The sequence below is a fragment of the Colobus angolensis genome, unplaced genomic scaffold (genome assembly GCF_000951035.1).
Source record: "Colobus angolensis palliatus isolate OR3802 unplaced genomic scaffold, Cang.pa_1.0 Scaffold91, whole genome shotgun sequence".
Lineage (NCBI taxonomy): Eukaryota > Metazoa > Chordata > Mammalia > Primates > Cercopithecidae > Colobus > Colobus angolensis.
Genome location: NW_012123043.1, coordinates 4,412,629 through 4,431,961, shown reverse-complemented (window position 1 = coordinate 4,431,961; position 19,333 = coordinate 4,412,629). Strand labels below are relative to the sequence as shown.

Sequence of the window (19,333 nt, the reverse complement as noted above, 5' to 3'; positions counted from 1 at the left end):
ATACTTCTAGTGGAGCTGCCAGATGTATGCTAATCAATGCAAATAATCTAATCTTTTTTGGAGGGAACATCACTAGATATCATTATTAAAACAACAGTTACCAGAGGTTCAGCACTTAAATATGTATGCCAAGCACTTTGCTGGGCACTTAACATACATGTATAAACTCATTTAAGCTTCATATTAATTCCGAGTTAGATATGGATTCCATTTTACTTACAACAAGAACTGAAACTTAAGACAGATAAGTTACACGCCCAAGGGCCCACAGCTAGTAAGAAGAAAACAAAGCCATTGTAATATCAAGATCTTTCTGACTCTAAAGACTGTTTTTAACCACCGCATATACGACAAATACTTCCATCATGAGAGAGATAAATGAAGTTAGCGGTGGTCACAGAATAGCAAAACTAAATTAGGCATTTACTCAGATCACTTGGGGACCATATGGGATTACTTCTGCAGTGCATTATTTGGCAGCTTTCCAAACGGTGTTCCACTGGAGGGTAAAGATCACTTACGCATCTCTAGGGACTCTTTTCACAAAAAGGTAGTCTCCAGGTCAAATTTAATTTGTATCTGCTCCGTCACTTCTACCCTGCGCCTCAGTAGTTACTGACATTTGGGATTTAGAATTGTGAAAAAGAAATGAGGTTAGTTCCTAGATCTCAAAAAGCCTGCAAACTAAAACACAATTTGCTTGAAAGAGTGACATGCTCCAAGTATCTGAAGGGCTTTAGCAAAAAGAATAATGTAGGACAGGCTATGTAGCTTGACAGAAAGCTTACATATTTGCTCAGGTTGGTTCCTACAAGTTTCCAAAGGCAAATCAGTGGACTTCCTTAAATATGATCACCACCAAATAAAATGTCAACATCACGTGCCTGCAGTAGAATGGGAAGAAAACAAATTGATGTCAGGGTGTCAGCTGAAGAGCAGCTACTGATAATTTAACTGACTTAGCATGTGGTGGGACAGGCACTCTTTTTGGACTGCCCATTCTAGCATCTTTCCTCTTTAGGAAAACTTATCAAGGACCCTATCTGGCTCCAAAGACCTTACTTTGTAAAGGAAGTCTATGCAACTTGTGGGTAAGAATCCAAACGTCACTCCCTCATGGTGAGGACAAGAAAAAAGCTGCTAGATGAGTCCCCACAAGTGGGGCCACCATACTGAGACATATGGACGGGGGCAGGAGGCCCTGTGGCCCTCGAGGGTGTTGGATGGACCAAGAGGGATCCTATGTGTGGGTGCAGCCAACAGCTTTCCACAACCACCTGGGAACCGGCTGCATCATCCCCATGATGTCTCATTCCACCACAACTAGGCTGGCCAGGTAGCAACAGTGGGCTTTTGCTTTGGACAGCCCTGTCTTCCTTTTCAGGCTTGGGTTAATCTTCCAAGTCAAAGATGTCAATGCTCTGATGCCCCAAAGCTTAGGCTTTGGGGTCAACCTTCTGGTGCCTTGCTGGATAAAAATGAACTCAGAATAGTTTCCCAGGTTAACGGCAGATGCCCCTGGTCAGCTGATTTGGGGGAATGTCATTTAATGACAGCACTGGAGATGTAGTGTATGGTATGAACTATAGTACTGTGCAATCTATATCAAGACAGAATATCAAATATTGAAACTGAAAGAAGGCAGAATGCAGCGGCTCATGCCTGTAATTCCAGCAAAAGCAGAAGAATCACTTGAGGCCGGGAGTTCGAGACCAGCCTTAGTGAGACCTCATCTCTACTAAAAAATTAGCTGGGCGTGGTGGCGAGCACCTATAGTCCCAGCTGTTCAAGAAGTTGAGGAAGGAAGACAGCTTGAGCCCAGTAGTTAAGAGGTTACAGTGAGCTATGATTTATGGATTGTGCCACTGTACTCCACTCTAGCCTGGGCGACAGAGCAAGTCAGTCGAAAGAAAAAGGAAAAGAAAAAAGAAAGAAACTGAAAGAAGCCTCTAAAAACCTCTTGCCTTCAGAGATCTTGAGGAGAGACTGCTTTTTCAGATGTTCAATGGCATGTACCACATGGAAGTCAAGCTGCAGGGACAGGCTGTTGAACAGAGAGTTAATGGGGATTGCTTCTTTGTCCAAACATTATGACACTGTGGGATGGTTAGAACCATAAGTACCGCATAGGTCCGTATAACAGTAGGGCTCTTGTGGACGGCCTACTTTAACATACTCCTATGCCAGACCTGCCACTATTATTGTGACCACAGAAGGAAACTTTTGGGGCTAAGAGAGAATCATTTTCTGATCAATCACAAAGAAAGCCAAAGTAGTGGGGAGAAAGAAAGAAAGAGAGAAAAGAATTGCTCATTAGTTCTTTGCCCTTTTCCAGATACCTGGAGAAGCAAGTATAAAAAATGTGGGATGTGTTGGAGAAGAAAACCTATTGGTCTGGAAAGGAATTTTTCTTCAGGGTGAAAATGCAGAGAATTTCTACATATTGAGTCACATGAAGGCAAAATATCGACTAAAAAGCTAAGCAGCAAGGAAGTAGGGATTTTAAGGCATTATGAAGGAGACTGCAGAGTCTTCCCTACTTGGCAGCAACCCAGGACATCATCAGCCTATTTGGCCAGAGAGATCAAATGTTTAGTTATGAAATGTAGAGGACCCTGAGACACTTCTTGTGCCCTGTGTTGCTATTTTGTAGGGAGCTATAAAACAACATGAAGAGTTGGTAAAATGGTTTTGTTCCAGAATTAGCAAGGAAGTGTGGAGCATTCAGGGAACTAAGCTTTTTAAATGTCTGAGAATATGATTATAGTGCTACAGACTACAAAAAGTCTAGAAAAACACATGAGAACTGAAGATTTAAATATTTTTATATAGGCTCTGCATTATGCCCATATTTGTTTATTTTTTCCCCTAATTTTCAGTCTGTTACTTGGAACATTGCTCCTTAGTAGTAATTAAACTGTTAAGTGGCAACTTTTTCATGCTGGATCTATTCTGCCCACCCTACACCACTTTTTTTTTTTTGAGACAGAGTTTTACTCAGTCACCAGGCTGGAGTGTGATGGCGCAACCTCAGCTCACTGCAATCTCTGACTCCCTGGTTCAAGCAATTCTCCTGCCTCAGCCTCCAGAGTAGCTGGGATTACAGGCATGCACCACCACGCCCAGCTAATTTTTTTGTATTTTTAGTAGAGACGGGGTTTCACCATGTTGGCCAGGATGGTCTCCATCTCCTGACCTTGTGATCCACCCACCTCAGCCTCCCAAAGTGCTGGGATTACAGGTGTGAGCCACCACGCCCGGCCCACAACTTTTTTTGTAAAGCTTTTTCTTCTAGGAGCCTCTTCTCCACATCAGGCATAAGGAGGAGGTTTATTTTAATGACTTTCACCTTCCAGGTCTTTCCAGACATAAAGGAGCTAATGTGTAAGTGCATTAATTGCCAAATCTCACAAGCCACACTGCTATGATTCTTGTCATACAGACTCTAAATAAAATCGAACTAAGAATGCAAGTTTTCCTAGCCTATATCTGGTCATGGAAACCAGTTTAGTACCTATCCTGTACTAATGTTGATAGCCAATCATTACTGCCCTTTCAAGTAACAATAAAAACTAAGTTAAGCTAAAATAAATATATCTTTCCTCTTCCTCCTCCTCTTTTTCTTCTTCCTGTTTCTCTTCTTCTTCCTCCTCTTCTTCTTCTTCTTGTCATTCTTCTTTTTTTTGAGACAAGAGTCTCAGTCTGTTGCCCAGGCTGGAGTGCAGTGGTGTAATCATGGCTCACTGCAGCCTTGACCTCCTGGGCTCAAGTGATCCACTTGCCTCAGGCACCCATGTAACTGGGAACACAGGCATGTGCCACCATGCCTGCTAATTTTTAAATTTTTTATAGAGAGGGGGCCTCAATTTGTTGTCCAGGCTGGGGAAATAAGCTATTATCTTAAGTTTTTAAATGTTTTTATGCAAAATATTTAATTGTTATTTTAGTAATAAGAGAGGATTTGTTGATTCTTTCTAGTGTTGCTGCAAAATGTTGAAATGTGTATAAAATGTCAACTGGGGCAATTTTAAGGCAAGATATTAAGTAACATGTTGTCTTTACTCTGAATTCTTATTACTGATGTCTAAAGGCACTAATTTCTCTAAAGTTGTATCTCAAAGTATCTAGAGTCATTCCTTTGTTCCTGACTGGCATTTTTAAACATTATACATGATATTACATATTCTTTAACATTGTAGCATAATTTCATTGTTTGAGACAAATTATGTATATGGGTTTATTGCTAATTTATTGGGAAGGTCCATTGTACATGTTGAATGAAACACATTATTTCCCTATTTTTAAAAACTGGTTTAGTTAATACAACAGGACAAAATAAAATCATATCCTATGGTACAAATAACATGAAATATAAATTTTCCTAGCATAGATCATAGGATTAAAAAGGTAAAAGCAGATAGAGCAGAAGATAGTTATGTCTAGTTTGATCCTGCTGCCTCATCACTCGTGAGCCACATGGAAAGAACTTTTCGTCTGCATTTGTAGGCTACCAGCTGTCTCTCCTTTCAACTACTACACTCATCGCCTCTCCACCTTACCTCCCATTTACGCCCCCACTCATTGGAACTTGGCTTTCATTTCCACTGCTTCACTGAAATCTCTTTGGCAAGGGTTACCAAAGATCTCTATATTGGTAATTCAACTAGGACTTTTTCATCCTTTCTGACGTCTGTCTTGCATTTAACACTGTCAGTCATTCCTTGAAATTCTTCCCTCTGTCAGCCTCAGTGATAGCATTCTCTTTCTGTTGCTGCTTATCCAGATTCCTTCTTCTTCCTCTGCCCACCTTTTACACTTTGGTCTTTCATTATATGTGGCTCTTGACTTACTGGTGTTCCTCGTCTACCTATTCCCTTGGGAGTCCTGTCCCATTGGCAAACATGATGGCAGAGTATCTTCCTGTATACGGTATAAGAGGTTGGGTAGAAGGGTCTGACACAGAGTAGATTCTCAATAAATACTTGTTGAACGAATCAAGGGGTTATATTAAAATATTTTCCCCAGAATAGATGTGATTAGAGAATCTTAGGGTCTGTGGCAGGAATGAAGGCAATACAGAAAAACAACATTTGCTAAGTGCTTTCTTCAAAGCAACTTTATCCTACTGCAAGTTCCCAGATTCCAGCTTTCCTTCACTTTCCCCTTCTTTGGGTAGTCATCCGCCAGCAGAATGACAATGTATCTACTTCTGGCAAAGAGTTTTCTTGGGTTTCTGTAGTTGGGAAAGTCACATCAGGACTTTATTGGTCCCTTCTTTTGTGTAACAACAATAATCATATGCACATTTACCCACCAAACAGAAGCCAGCCCTTTATGAACCCCCAGTGTGTTTCTGGAATGTCCTCCTATGCGGAGTTTGCCTAGCACAGCTTAAAAATTGCAAGGAGGATGCAGAATGTGCTGTGGAATTGTTTGTGTGTAAAACTGTTTGACCTCTCATGATGAGAGCTTCTTGAGAGCCTGAAGCCCTGTCATTTCTGTGGAAAACATTTATCCTGGCCAATGAAAACACACGGTGTTTGAGTTGAGCACTGTCATTTTGAAGGAATCACTGGAGAAGCACTATTGAGGTAAAACATTACCCGAATCCGTTTCTCTAATAAGGACATTTGAAAGATACACTACACATTCTTATACCAACTTTAACCGCTCTTCAATCCCAGACAGCAGTCAAACATAAGGTCACCAAATTTTCCTATCATACAGTGGATAGTAGAATTTAATTAAATAGGGGGCTTCTCTAGTTACCCAATTATGGGCTGAAATTTAATATAGCACAATTGCCTCTGCTTTTTACATTTATGAAATACGCAATGTAGTTCTTACAGGGGCTCATCAATCCTGTCTCCTAGGATAAACTGCAGTATGTATGCCACAGTGGCTCCAAAATAGACCATTCTAAACGTATTTATGTGACGGTTTTTTCTCTGAAAAGCCATGGCTAAGATATGTGAAGGCCCTTCCTCAGGGAAGTTTCCTTTGGGAAGCTTCCTTCCAAAGCTTTCTCTGCTTGGGGGATGTGAGTTTCCAACTCATTTTCGGATCCCAGACAGAGCTGAGATACTGTACAAGGTAACCTTTAATTTGAGCCCCTCTTTCCCCTCAAAACAACCCCCACATTCTTTCCTAATGTAAAGATTTCCAATAACAGCACAAAACTAGCAGTTAATAATAGGTCCCAACATGTAAATTACAGTGGTCTCCAAAAATAAAGCTTCATGGGGGAAAAATTTGCAAGTTACCACTGTGAGGTAGATGTAGTAAAGAACAGTTTCCTCACACCATGGAAATCTGGATGTCTTTGCACAACTGGCACACAAATATTCTGAACACAGTCCTTAGAAATGATTTTTTTGGTGTAAACCAAATTATGACTTTTCCCTACCTCGCCTCTCTGTCTCCTTCTCCTCAACGAACCTTACAATTAAACACCCAAAGCTTGTCCCTAAGCCTAAGTCTTTCTTTACATTTCTAGAGAGCAATTAAAAAAAAAAAAAAGGCAAAGCTGTAATCCGTTACCTTCTTAGCACTTTGTCTAAGGTGATGACTGGGACCATGTGTTATTTGTGAAGTTTTCTTTCTTGCCAACTAGCCCATAAATGCTTACATCCTTGAGATCCTTAGAATAAGAGTGCTTGTTAAGGATTTCAAAAGAAGTGCTCCCAAGAGGCCCTCTTAATTCATACATTCTGAATAGCTTCCTCCCCCACTAAGATTCTCTACTCTTTTTATTAATACTACCAAGGCACACTGGGCAGGTTTGTCCAAAGAAATCCATTTAGAAATTCCATGGAATAGAAAGTTCACTTGTCTCTTTAATTCAGGTCTTAAGGAAGGTTGAGTTGTCACCCTCACCATGGGGGGAATCAGTGATCCGGCCTTGGAGGGCTTTGTAATTTTTATAGACCTCTTGCCTTCATCTTTATTTCAGAATTAACCGCCTTCTTATCTTAAGTCATTTAGTTCATGGACTGCTTACTCTTGGTGAAATATCTTTGTTGAGGACTCTGAAGGTTTTCACTTCAGAGAACAGGACAGCTGAATACCACATTGTGCATGGAGGTCAAAGGTCGGCACTGGAGAGAAAACCCAGCTAATGCATTGTGAAAGACCTTCATTTTTATGGGTGAGTTTTCCATGCATGTGAAAGTAAGCACATCTCTCACCTATTACAGAGCTCTGAACAAAAGCAAGAACGAAAAGAAAAAGGAATCTTAATTCTTAACCAATAAGTGGATGAAGTAAAGATCTTATTCCAGAGAAACAAACCATACACAGGTGTTCAGGCAAGGTAAAAAGCCACTCATAACATGCCCCAGGCATGACATCCTGCCCACTTACAGATGAAGAATGAATGCAGGAAAGAATAACAGGGAACTGAAAGGATTTAAACTTCTCAAACCTTCACCTGCAAATGCCAGCTTTACCAAACATTTTTGAAAGGCAGATGTTCTACTCAGTTTTTACAGAATCAGGTATTGAAGTGTCTATAGTGCTTTGCAAATATTAATACCTGACCATTTTCATAACCGGTTATTGCTTTCAACACCCCACGAGATTGGATTGCCATATTTCTGTATCAAATCCTTACTGATGCACTTTCCATTCAGACAAAATTCCATTCTCTCTAAACTGTCTTATACCCATTATGTGCCTCTCAACTGCCAGTGAACTTCATTCTTCTTCAAAGGGAGGAAACTAAGGCTGGAAGATTTGCCCTCAGTCGTGGAACAAATCAGTGAAAAAGCCAGCATTAGATGTTTAGGTGCTTTATCTCTTCAGTGCTAAAAATGTACTCCAACCTGGGCTGGATATCAAACATATGCTTAGCAGGACATCAATCCTTTCCCTGGCTTCTCTGACATGTTATTTTACATATGCTTTCCTCAAGATGCCTCCTGCCACATCACCTCCCCAAGGTTGGAAGGCAGAAGTTTTTGTTATCTAAAGATACATATCTTAGAGAAAAATAACAATTTTGAGAACACAGGAAGTGACTGGCTAGGAAATTACTTTTGGTATTAACATGCTTTTCTTGGGCAACTATGAGTGAAATTCCTGTTCTGAGGCTTTATGATCAGTCTAGGACTTTTGGCATAATCCTTAAAGAAGTCAAAAGAAGGAAGATTGAAATTTAAAGAAGAGAAAGTTAATCAAAATCAAACTGGTTTTGTTTCTAGAGGAGATGCCTTCAGGCAATAGACAGAAATAAAAACATCCTGCTCTTTCTTCCATCCTGTTCTGACACAGGGTAGATCCAGACCACTTCTCAATTTAGTAAAGGGGTCCTCACAACTTCACCCCACCCTCCAGCCCTCCTCCAATCTCAGAAAGGCAGGCGGGCCAAAAATTCCTGCCTGCCTTTCTAAGATTTGGAGGTGACAGCCCCTCTGCGCATCAACCAAGTGGTAGGTGTGAGTAAATATAAATTTCATCAATTATTACTCCAAAGAGTTGAAAATGAATAAATACAAGCTATGACTTGGGCACTAAAAATATGTCCTCTGTCTCACTTAGGGAGAGCTTATTTAGATCTCATACAGATTTGGAGAAAGAAAGACACAGAAAAGACCTAATTTGGTGGCTTGCAAGCCCTTTTTTAAGAAGAGCAATCGTTTTTACTAACACTTTAACCAGAAGTCCTCAATGTATGAAACAGGTAAACACAGGGCTGCTCTGTTTGAAAGGGAGGCAGAGACACCAAGTCCACCTGCCCCTCTTCCTCCACTCCCCACCCTGACTTGGTCAACTCTCATACCACGAACAGTTTATCTCAGTCATTTCTCCCCTATCACTGATGCATCAAGTCATCCAGGCAGATGGGTGTTTTTCTGCTTTGGGAGACTTCTGAGGAAGGGCTTTTCATACCTTCCTTAGGCACTCATTACATGTAAAATCCTTGCAGCAGTAGGTCTTTGTTATAAAAAATTACACAGAAAGTTGCCAGTGAACCTTAGTGTCATTCAAAGTACTAAGATCAATAGAGTTTTTCCTGATACACTTCTGCTTTTCCAACTTGAGCCTTCACACCCATACCTACAGTGCATTATCAAGTCTAGTGTCAGTTTCTTTAAGATGGAGCAAAATTTTAACAACATAAAGCAATCTGAAAGCGAAATCCTCTAGAGTTTTATAATCTCCTCTAACCTTTCAAGTCCTACATATAACTCAGCAATATGCCTTTTCTTTTCTTTTCATTTTGGAGACAGAATTGCTCTGTTGCTCAGCTGGAGTGCACCTTGATGTCCTAGGCTCAAGTGATCCTCCAACCTCAGCCTCCTGAGTAGCTGGGACCACAGGTATATGTCATCATGCCTGGCTAATTTTGCTTTTTCTTTTCTGGAGAGACTGGGTCTTGCCATGTTGCCCAGGCTAGCAATTTCCCTTTTGAAACATCCAATATAGTCTTTATGGAAACAACTTTCTTTTTATGTTCATATTTCATCAATTTATGTAATAATTAAATTATCCAAGTTCAACTGGCATAAACAGGTTTGGGAGGAAATGCAATTCTAGGAAGGCATTCAACTTGATTGGTGGAGCAGAAGGATGCAGGCACACTTGAGAGCAGCCTGTTGGCAACCTGTGTTCCGTGTGCAGAAGGCACACAGTCAGAGGGAATAGTGAGCAAGTTGGTGCAAAGGCTGTGCTCTATCTGATGCCCAGAACCATTTTGGAAACACAAAAGTGAAATTCACAAGGCTGAAGACATCATCACAGTTTCCCTTCTGACTTTTGCTGCTTTTCAATATATTTCTCTTTGCTTCACTTCTGAATATTTTGCTAAATGGGGATGAGGAAGTGAGGCTAATAACCGTTATTGCTGATTCATTGGGCTGAAATCACATGGCCAGCATTATTTAACTTTATGACATTATTTCACTGGTAGAATTATTCTCAAGTTAGAGAGAGTCTTTTTCTTTTTTTGAAATGGAGTCTCACTCTGTTGCCCAGGTTGGAGTGCAGTGGCATGATTTCAGCTCACTGCAACCTCCGCCTCCCAGGTTCAAGCAATTCTCCTGCCTTAGCGTCCTGAGTAGCTGGGATTGTGGGCACCTGCCACCACACCTGGCTAATTTTTGTATTTTTAATAGAGACAAGGTTTCACCATGTTGGCCAGGCTGGTCTCGAACTCCTGACCTCAAGTGATCTGCCTGCCTCGGCCTCCCAAAGTGCTAGGATTACAGGCGTGAGCCACCACACTGGGCCAGAGAGAGTCTTAGTTCAACTTTACAAAAGGGACATGGGGTAGCTAAGAGCCCTACCTGAGCGGACTACTATGTCAAAACCAGACACCAAACCCAGGAGTCCCAGCTTCTTTAGGGGGCTCCTATAGGCTCCACTGTCTCCATGGCAAAGCAAATTTTTTTCCAGGGTCTTGTGGACTCTCTGGGGATCAAAGCTGCTTTTACAATGAATAGCTCTGTGCAAATTCCCAGAATTAGTTTCTCAGATAGCAGGAATGCTCTTAAACCAGGTTGCGCATGAGTAAGCAATGATTTCCTCCCTCCTGCAAGAGGCTCACGGCTAGTTTCTCAGACAGAGGACGTGACAGGCCACTTTTGCCCCCTGAGGTTCTGAGGCCAGGGATAGAGCTTGGTGGAGGCTGGTAGGTTCCCTGCTGAGGTAACTGAAGTGCAGCAGCCCAGATTCCATCTCCCTTTCTAAACACTCCACACATGCGAATGCTGGAGGAGCACAGCTTTGCCAGGGATTTCCATGTGAAAACCCCAGAAAAGAAACAACTTGAAATATCATGGCAAACATGAGATGCACCCATAAAAGATGAAAGCAATTGCTATAAACCATGTGAAAAAGCTGGTGTTATTACGTATGCCTCCTCCTTCACACTGAATTCGTAAGAGTGAGAGGAGGACCCTTTTAATGGGACAAGGAAAATTAATAAATTAACATACTGCTCATATACTGCAAAGGTAATAATTCCAAAACACATTATGAGCACTGAGAAGAGTAGTCTTTATGAAGTTTTCTCAGTCAGAGAGCTGCCTTTCCAGGGAAGGCAATCTACAATCTTCCCCAGGATCAGCTCAATACTAGCCTAGAAGGCATCTGCAAAGTTGTTAGGCATGAATCCCATATACTGGGGACCCACTCCAGTGGGGTTGCCATGAGGAGCTCTGGGTTCTGGAAGAAGGATCCCAGGATAAGCTCTCAGTAACAGCTGGCATGGGAATCTGAGCTGGCAACCCAGGACCTGGAAACTACAAGGATGTTTACCTAGAACTTATGAAGAGAGAAGCTTAAATGGGGGAAAAACAGTAGAAATTATGGGCACCAAATACATATATAATATAGGAAATGGGAAGAAATGGCAGAAACTTCCAGAACATGAATGTGTAGCATAATGTAAACAAGAGATTCCATTAGGGAACTTTTTCCAGACAAGAGTGAGGCATCCATTTCCAGGGATCTGATTAACCACTCAAGCACTGCCCTTCAACCACGTATCAGAGGGAATAAATAGGAGCAGGATCTAGGATGTGTACCCCGGAACACCCTCTGCTGTCTTCGCCACTGTGTCTAGGGGCAAAATTCCAGAAATCCATGGCACCCAAGAATAAATCCCAAGTATGTGTTCTCCTTCAGGGCCTTTGAGCCACAATTCCACCACCTGGCAGAAATACTACTTCTGTTTTAAAGCTGTTAAAAACCTATTTTTAAAATCATACAGTTGGCAGATCACCAAAATCAAAACTTGATAGTCTAGTATAGTCTTATAGAAGAATTTAAAATAATCCATGAGAAAATGTTCCAAGCCTGAAAAATAACACTTTCACACACACACCCGCACACAGGCAGGACCATGTGTGCGCGCACTGGGGCAACTGCTTGCACAGTCCCAAGAATGGGGGCCCAGGAGGATGGTGAAGATGGCAGACTGGGATGGGCCATATGTTCCAATTTCTTTATACATTACCTATTGATCCACTGCCCCATCAATTCTCTTCAAGATTTATCTCAGGCCCAGGGCTCTTCTTCTACCTTCATACCTGAAAGTCTCCCTTCTTCCTGAATAGTGTCTCCAAATTTCTTCATTTTTATTTTTTTGAGACAGGGTCACACAGGCTGGAGTGCACTGGCATGATTAGAGCTCACTGCAGCCTCGACCTCCTGGGCTCAAGCAACCCTCCCACCTCAGCCTCCCAAGTAGCTGGAACTAATTTTTTGTTCGGCTAATTTTTTGTATTTTTTTGTAGAGATGGAGGTTTCCCCATGTTTCCCAGGCTGGTCTTGAACTCCTAGGCTCAAGCAATCCACCTGCCTCAGTCTCCCAAACTGCTGGGATTACCGGCATGAGACACTGGACCTAGTCATTCTCTCCAAATTTCAATGCAGTCTATATTTGAACTTCCATGAGTTTCCCACACTCACTACCCTCCTAATGTGCTGCTCCTTGACCTGGGCATAAATCTTCCTTTACATTTCTGACTTGCTTACCTCCTATTTCCAGCTACTGTTATTCCCCAATAACTGTTAAATACCCAATTCTATTACAAGTTAATCATAGTGTGGATTGGAATAGGTTGTCTTTTGTTACATTTTTAGTGATTAACAGAATTTCTTGGCACGTAGTAGGCAATGAATAAATACTTGCCGGTGGATTTGCTTCCATTTTATGTACCTGTTATGTTTCAGGTGACGTGATTTAACCTAATCGGAAGGGCTCTGTGTGTGACATGACACAGCATAAATATGGTATGTCCAAAGCTGTACTGCTATATTAGCTCTTACAATGGTATCCTATCAGCTATTTTTTGTCATCATCAAAAGATCATTACTAAGTTCCACATATACAACACTTGGATAAAATCCCTTAGCCCCTAGAAACTTATAATTGGACAAAACTATCACCATATGGTGAGTAAATATGGGGAAAATACATATAGATATGTCTAAAAGCAAGGCTAGGCATGGTGGCTCACACCTGTAGTCCTAGCAGTTTGGGAGGCTGAGATGGGTGGATTGCTTGAGCCCAGGAGTTAGAGAACAGCCTGGACAACATGGTGAAACCCCGCCTCTACAAAAAAAAAAATTAGCTGAGTGTGGTGGCATGCACCTGCAGTCCCAGCTGCTTGGAGGCTGAGGTGGGAGGATTGCTTGAGGCTGGGAGGCAGAGGTGGCAATGAGCGGTGATCACGCCACTGAACTCTAACATGAGTGACAAAGCCAGACCTTCTCAAAATAAATAAATAAATAAATAAATACAATAAAAGTAACTTCCCTGAAGGCTGGGGAGCCTCATCAGCAGCTCTTCTTTATAGGAAATGACTATCTCAAAAGGGAACTTGATTTTCAAGCTTGTAGAAAGTACCCAGCTCTTTAGATTTACATTTAGTCTAGGGAGGAATGGCTGTATAGCCAGCCAGAGCTGGGTTTGAATTTCTGCTCCACTACTTACTGACTGACTTAGGACAGGCACTTTCCCTCCCTGAACATATGCGCACATCAGAAAAATGGTCATGTCACCATTAGCCTTCAGGGCAGCTGGCAGAGTAAATAGGATAACAAAGAAAACACCTATAAAGCACCCAGCTTGGTACCCAGGAAATCAGAAGTGGATACACAACTTTCCTCTTCTCCCTTCTTTTGAATAACTCATCCATTATTCAAATGGCACCTGCAACAATACACTAAGGAGGAAAACTGGTTCGTGAGAAAATTCATACTTGCTGTATATCCTTTGTAAGTCCATGGGATATATCAAGCATTCCTTGATTATGCTCAATACTTAAGGACCAGTGGCCAGGCTGTTGTGTATGTGTGTACATATGCATGTGTGTGGGAGGGATATTTGATATTCTTTCTTTTTCAATATTTCTTACCCAATCATGAGTCAGAGCCTTTATGGGATAAAGGCTTCCTAAGATGTAAATGTCCAAGAATTGAGCATTTCTAGGAAATTCCTGAAGCATCCCAAGAAAGTTAGGCTGAGGATGAATTCTCACATCCTACACATGCTCCACAAGTGTAGAATTATTCGATTCTGCTTCTATGGAAAGGGCAAGGGCAAGGACAGCCTAAGGACTCTGTTATTCCATGAACTAAACATGAGCTGACACTGACACCCAGGTCTAGAGGAAACAAGTCAGTGGCACTATCAAAGACCTCCAGATAGGATTCCTCCAGACAGCAGTGAAAAATTCATTCAGTTGTTTGTCTCAGAGGATTCTGTCTTAGATACGAAGTCTGTGTGACTGATGAAGGCACAGTGATGGTGGGTCTAGGCAGAGAAGTTGGAAGATGACACAGGACCTCTCAATTGGGAAAAACTTCCCCCTTTTTCCTCAAATAAGCTCTTGTCCCTCTGGAAAACTCTTAGTTTCTCTTCAAAGCCCTAAAGAAAATGCTACCTCCTCTAGGAAGCTCTCCAGGACCACTCAAAGTATGGCCCCTGCTTGCTTGGCTTTCAGTTACTGCACATATGACCTGGTATCACAGTTACTTGCTGCCTTCTGCCTCCTCCACCAGACTACATCCTCCTGCATTATCCCCTCTCACATTTCTCATGGGTTGAAATAATATATTTAAAGTATTTGTTAGCATTGATTGATCTGTTTTCATTGCAAGAAAACATAGCTCCTAAATGCAGGGACTATGGTCTGCCTTACTGCTCACTATTCTCTCCCCAGTACCCAGAACTTTGCCTGGCATCTGGGAAGTGCTCACTAGAGTTTGTTGAATGAATGAATGAATGAATGAATGAATACATAAGTAGAGGTCAGCTCCTTATGGTTCTGTCTGTTTCTCCAGCACCCAGCATAGTGGCTAGCACAAAGTTGTCAGGGAGGAAAGGTTAAATGAACAGAATTGCTTTTTAAAAAATAATCTTTTAAGTTTTAAAAAGTGGTCTATTTTTATGTAAATTGCTATCCAAACCAGGAATGTATAAATATGCCATCCTCATTAGCATGGAATTTGGACTGAATAGAAACCTGAAGATGGGCAATGAAGAATTTAAGCAAAAATTAGATATATATTCTAAGCTGGGAACTGTTCCATGTATTATACTCATAGGCATCGTCATTGGAGTCCTAGTAAGACGGAAGAAAAAGATGCTAAAAAAACAATCTAAAGAATTTGGGAGAGACTCTTGCTTCTGGGAATGACTTCACGTGGTCATGATTTCACTTATCAAAGCCCACATGTTTAAAGCATTCTGCTCTTCATGTTTTCTCATTGTCGTTACATCCTAGTAAAGTAGATCAATCAGGAGCTATACCCATCTTTTAGAGAGGAAAACTGAGGCTAGAGGCTATGCAATCTCTGTAAGGTCACAAAGCTAATTAGTAGTGGAGTGAGTTCTAAATCAGGTCAGCTGACTCCAAGTTTAGTAATCTTCCCACTCCCCACTGGTTGGGTGGCAATTATAATTTTCACTTCATTCCAACTACAGCCCCGGGCCAACTCTAAACCTTTGCTGAGGCCGCCAATTACTCTCAACTTCTGCATCTTCAGCATTTAGTATTCCTGGGACCTCAACTGGTATTGGTAAGAATAGTCTCCTTATAGCATAGTAGTTAGGGGTTGGCTTTAGAGTCGGACAGACCTAGGTATGAGGACAAATCCCACTACTGTGATCTTTAGTATGTCTACTTAACCTCCCTGTGCCTCAGTTTCTTCAACTGTGAAATGGGATGATAATAATATATACCTCATATGGTTGTTGTGAAGATTAAATGGAAAAATGGTTACAAAGCACTTAGTACAGGTTGTGTTTTACAGCCTCATGTTAAAATGAGAAAAGGTGATTAGCTGAGATGTTAGACACGGACTGTCCCCCCTATTAAGATGCCTTCTGCTCATTAAGTCCCCCCTCATTCCTCCCAAGCTCAGGGCAGGGGCTTTGCAGGAAGAGGTTAATCCAGCAAGTGTGGTTTGCCTGTGGTGTGCATGCCTAGCCCCATAAAACCCTCTAACGAGAGGCAGCTCGTTGGCTTGGCTGTCCCTAGGCATTCTGTCCTCTCACAGAGGCTGAGTTTGTGCCAAGCCGAAGCCCTCTGCCCCAGGGAGTCTCTGTGGGTTGAGTCAGGCAACTGTAGTGAATAAGTCTTGTTCCTACTGATCCCCAGGCTCTAGCTAAGGGTTCTTTCCAGGAGGGAGTCTAGGAGTGCCGAATGGGATAGATGCCTGGACTTCCTGCTTGGAAGACACTGAAGGACAGTGTTTGCTGAGACAGGAAAAGAAGGAGTCTCCAGGAGAGACCATAATGTTTGAGATACACAAGAACAGTGCTTGTGGGCACAGCCTTCCATAATAGATGGAAGAATCCCAGGCATCCAGACAAGAAAGACATCTGCTCTGAAACAATGAAGAGGCCATGGACTGATCACAGCTCACTCATCAAAAGCTGGTCATGGAGATACCTGAGGGCCAATTAAGTCATTCACCCAGATATCCTCACATCTTCCCAGTGCTGCCTCCTTTGGAGTTTAAGGGAAACCTGATCCTGGAGGGTAAGCATCTCTTTGATCCCTGCTGGCCTCAGCGAAACATCATTTACAGGGAAAGTTTTGAGCCCTCCCTAGAGCAAAGGCTTGGGCTAAGCTCTCCCTCTGTGGATTGGGGCCAGGCTAGTTAAATTTTATATGTGAAGTGTGGCAATTTGAGGAATAACCTCCACTTTACAACATCCCCTGTCTCCTTGCCTACCAATAGCAATTGGCCTGAAAGTCTTGGGCTTGGATGGAAAGGAAACCACAGGCCTAACCCAGCTCCACCCTAGCAGGCTGGGTAGGTGTAACATGACCTGCTCCTCAGCCTGGGCTATGGCAGACAGGTACCCGCCCTGGCACACCTGCCCAGAAGTCTGTTTCTAGTAAGGAGGTAGGTGAGTATTCAATAGCTATGGCCCCAGGATAGGGCACTAAGCTCTCTTTATAAGGGCAGGTTCCCCTGAGATGGAGTTGGGTAGAGGAAGGAGGCAGGGAGAGTATCAATTCAAAAGAAAGAATGGGGTAACCTAGAAAAGGCTGTTGAGTAGGAAGGAAAGAATGACAGGCTCAGAGAAAGAGCACTGGGGTCACTTAGAGGACTTGCACACCCTCTGGGCATCGGGGAAGCAAAGAATTTAAGAGTAGAAGCAGCGCAAATATTGTTTGGGTGGCAATTATAATTTTCCTTGGGCACACCCTATGTGAATCTGAAGTAGGCTCTAGGTGGGGTGGCAGAGGTGGAGGAATGAGAGGAGGTTATGAATAGTTCCTTCCCTTCGCCCTCTCCAGGACCCTGTGAGCTGTCCAGGACTCCACCCAGGATCTCACCTGAAGTAAGAGGTCCCTACATGGGTCTATTCTCTGCTCATCAACTGGTTCCTTTTATGACACCACCATACCTACCAGTCATTTTGGCAAAGTGACCCCAAGGACCCAAGTCTCATTCCAGGGGCTGCAGGGCTGCATTCTGTCATGCTATGGTAGGGGAAAAAAATTTGGGGTCAGCGGGCCTCTGGCTTCCAAGGGGCTCCTGGTGCCCACGGTTTTGCAGGGCAGGAACGGAGGCAGAAGATGCCTCTCTTTTCAGGCCTGGCCCAATTCTTTGCTTTTACCCTAGACCTTTGTGTGCACAGTTGCAACTGAGCCCCTGGAGGGTACTTGGGGCTCCCTTCAAGGCAATATGAGGAAGCAGGCGCATGTTACAGGGTGCAGGTCTGGGTCGTGTGAGGTTTGAGGTGGGAGTGGCCAGAGCACCAGGCATAGGGCCCAACCTCCAACTTCCCAGGTCTGCGGGAGGCTGAGGGGAAGGAGTGTGTATATGGAATGAGAATAGTGAGGTGGGAAGCCTCCCCTGCCCACCCCCCTGAAAAAAAGCAGAAACCCCAGCCCCCTTTCTCAGGCCCGTGGAATTTCCTAAGTCTCCCCTGGAAGTGCAGTTTCCAAGTCAGCTCAGAGAGTCCCAGGGCCAGCTGTGGTTACACTCACTTCCCCTTTATGAAGGAGCCTCTGTGCCTTGCCCTCACCTTACAAGACCAGTCCCTCACTGTGCGTCTCCCGAAATTGCCCGGCTCTCCGATCTTTCACCCCTTCCCAGGGTAGAGTACCAGGCTTCACTCTCTCTCGGAGGAATCCAGCCAGCAGTACGGTCACAAATTCAACGTCCCCTCCCTCCCGTTTCATCCTTCCGCCTCCCACCACCTCCTTTCACCCCAGGACGACTCCTGGAGCTTTCCGGAACTAGGGTGACCTTGGCAGGGCTGACCTGGGGCTGCAAGCCCCTCCTCCTTCCATCCGCCTGGTCCCCAGGACCCCCGACCCTCACGGCCCGGGCCCCCACGCGCCACAGCCGCAACCATCGAAGTTCAATCAAGTTGCGCTATTGTCTCAGCTCCGTCCAGGTCTCCTGGGCGCCTAAGCTCCTTTCCTTCCCTTTCCCCTCCCTAGAGCCTTCCACACACCCACTCCCAGCCCCAAATGCCCGTAAGCCAAACGTCCAGGAGCTCAGAGGCTCCAGCGGCGCAAGCACTCCTCTCTCTGGCGGAAAAGCGAGGGCGGCCAAGACCCTCCTTCTTGCGGACCCCACACCCACTGCCCCGAGACTGCAGCTGCGGCGGAACTTGGGGGCTGTGGCTGGGCGGGGGGTGCCACAAACCTGACCCCAGCTCTGCGGTCTGGCGGTGAGGCCGGGGGTGTGGGGGCGCTTACCTGCGGGGGAAATTCACTGTCCTTCCGGATCTGGGCAGGGGCAGATGAAGCATCTTCCCCGGCTCAGGCGGCCATTCACCGGGTGGGCACCCAGTGCCCCCCAGGACCGCTCTCGCCCGACACCCGGGGACACCCGAAAAGGTATGAGCTGTGGGCCACGCGGAGGGTCAGAAACCGAACCCTCGCCTGCCCTCCGCTCCCTTTTCTCCCCACCACCCAGGCTCTTACTTACGGCTCCAGCTGTACTTAAAGTGACAGAGCCCCATTTCCCCGCCGCTGACTTCTGTCCCGAGCCCCGGCGATGCAGGCTGCGAGCGGGCTCTTTAACGCCCAGAGCAGGTAGACAAAGAGCCACCGCAGCCTCCTCCGTTCCGGTGGCCTCGGAAGCCTGGAGGTGCCGACGGGGCTGGGGGCTCGACCTCCACCTGGGCTGCTCTGGAATTAACCCCTGGGATGCCAGCTGCGGTCCCTTGGGTTCTCTTACTCACACTGCACTGGCAGGAGGGGGTGTGAGCAGCGAGCCACTTCTCTCTGGGGCACGGGTGGGTAAGGAGTTGGGGAGGCCTGGGCAGAACCTTCTCCATAGAGGGCTTTCTCCCAGCCTCTTTCTGGCTCCTTTCCAGGCTTTTAGAAATTTCTAAAAATCGGAGAAT

At 44.2% G+C, this 19,333-nt stretch overlaps 1 protein-coding gene across 2 annotated transcripts in view; it reads right to left on the bottom strand.

Moving 5' to 3' along the window:
• LOC105504332 (neuron navigator 1) overlaps window positions 1–18,922 on the bottom strand; it is an 80,478-nt gene extending 61,556 nt beyond the window's left edge. For both annotated transcript variants that reach the window (XM_011931747.1, XM_011931748.1), the window contains exon 1: window positions 18,681–18,922. In XM_011931747.1, the coding sequence (XP_011787137.1) occupies window positions 18,681–18,733 (53 nt within the window). In that variant the 5' untranslated portion in view covers window positions 18,734–18,922. The remainder of the gene's footprint in view (window positions 1–18,680) is intronic.
• Between the last annotated feature and the right edge of the window lie 411 nt (window positions 18,923–19,333).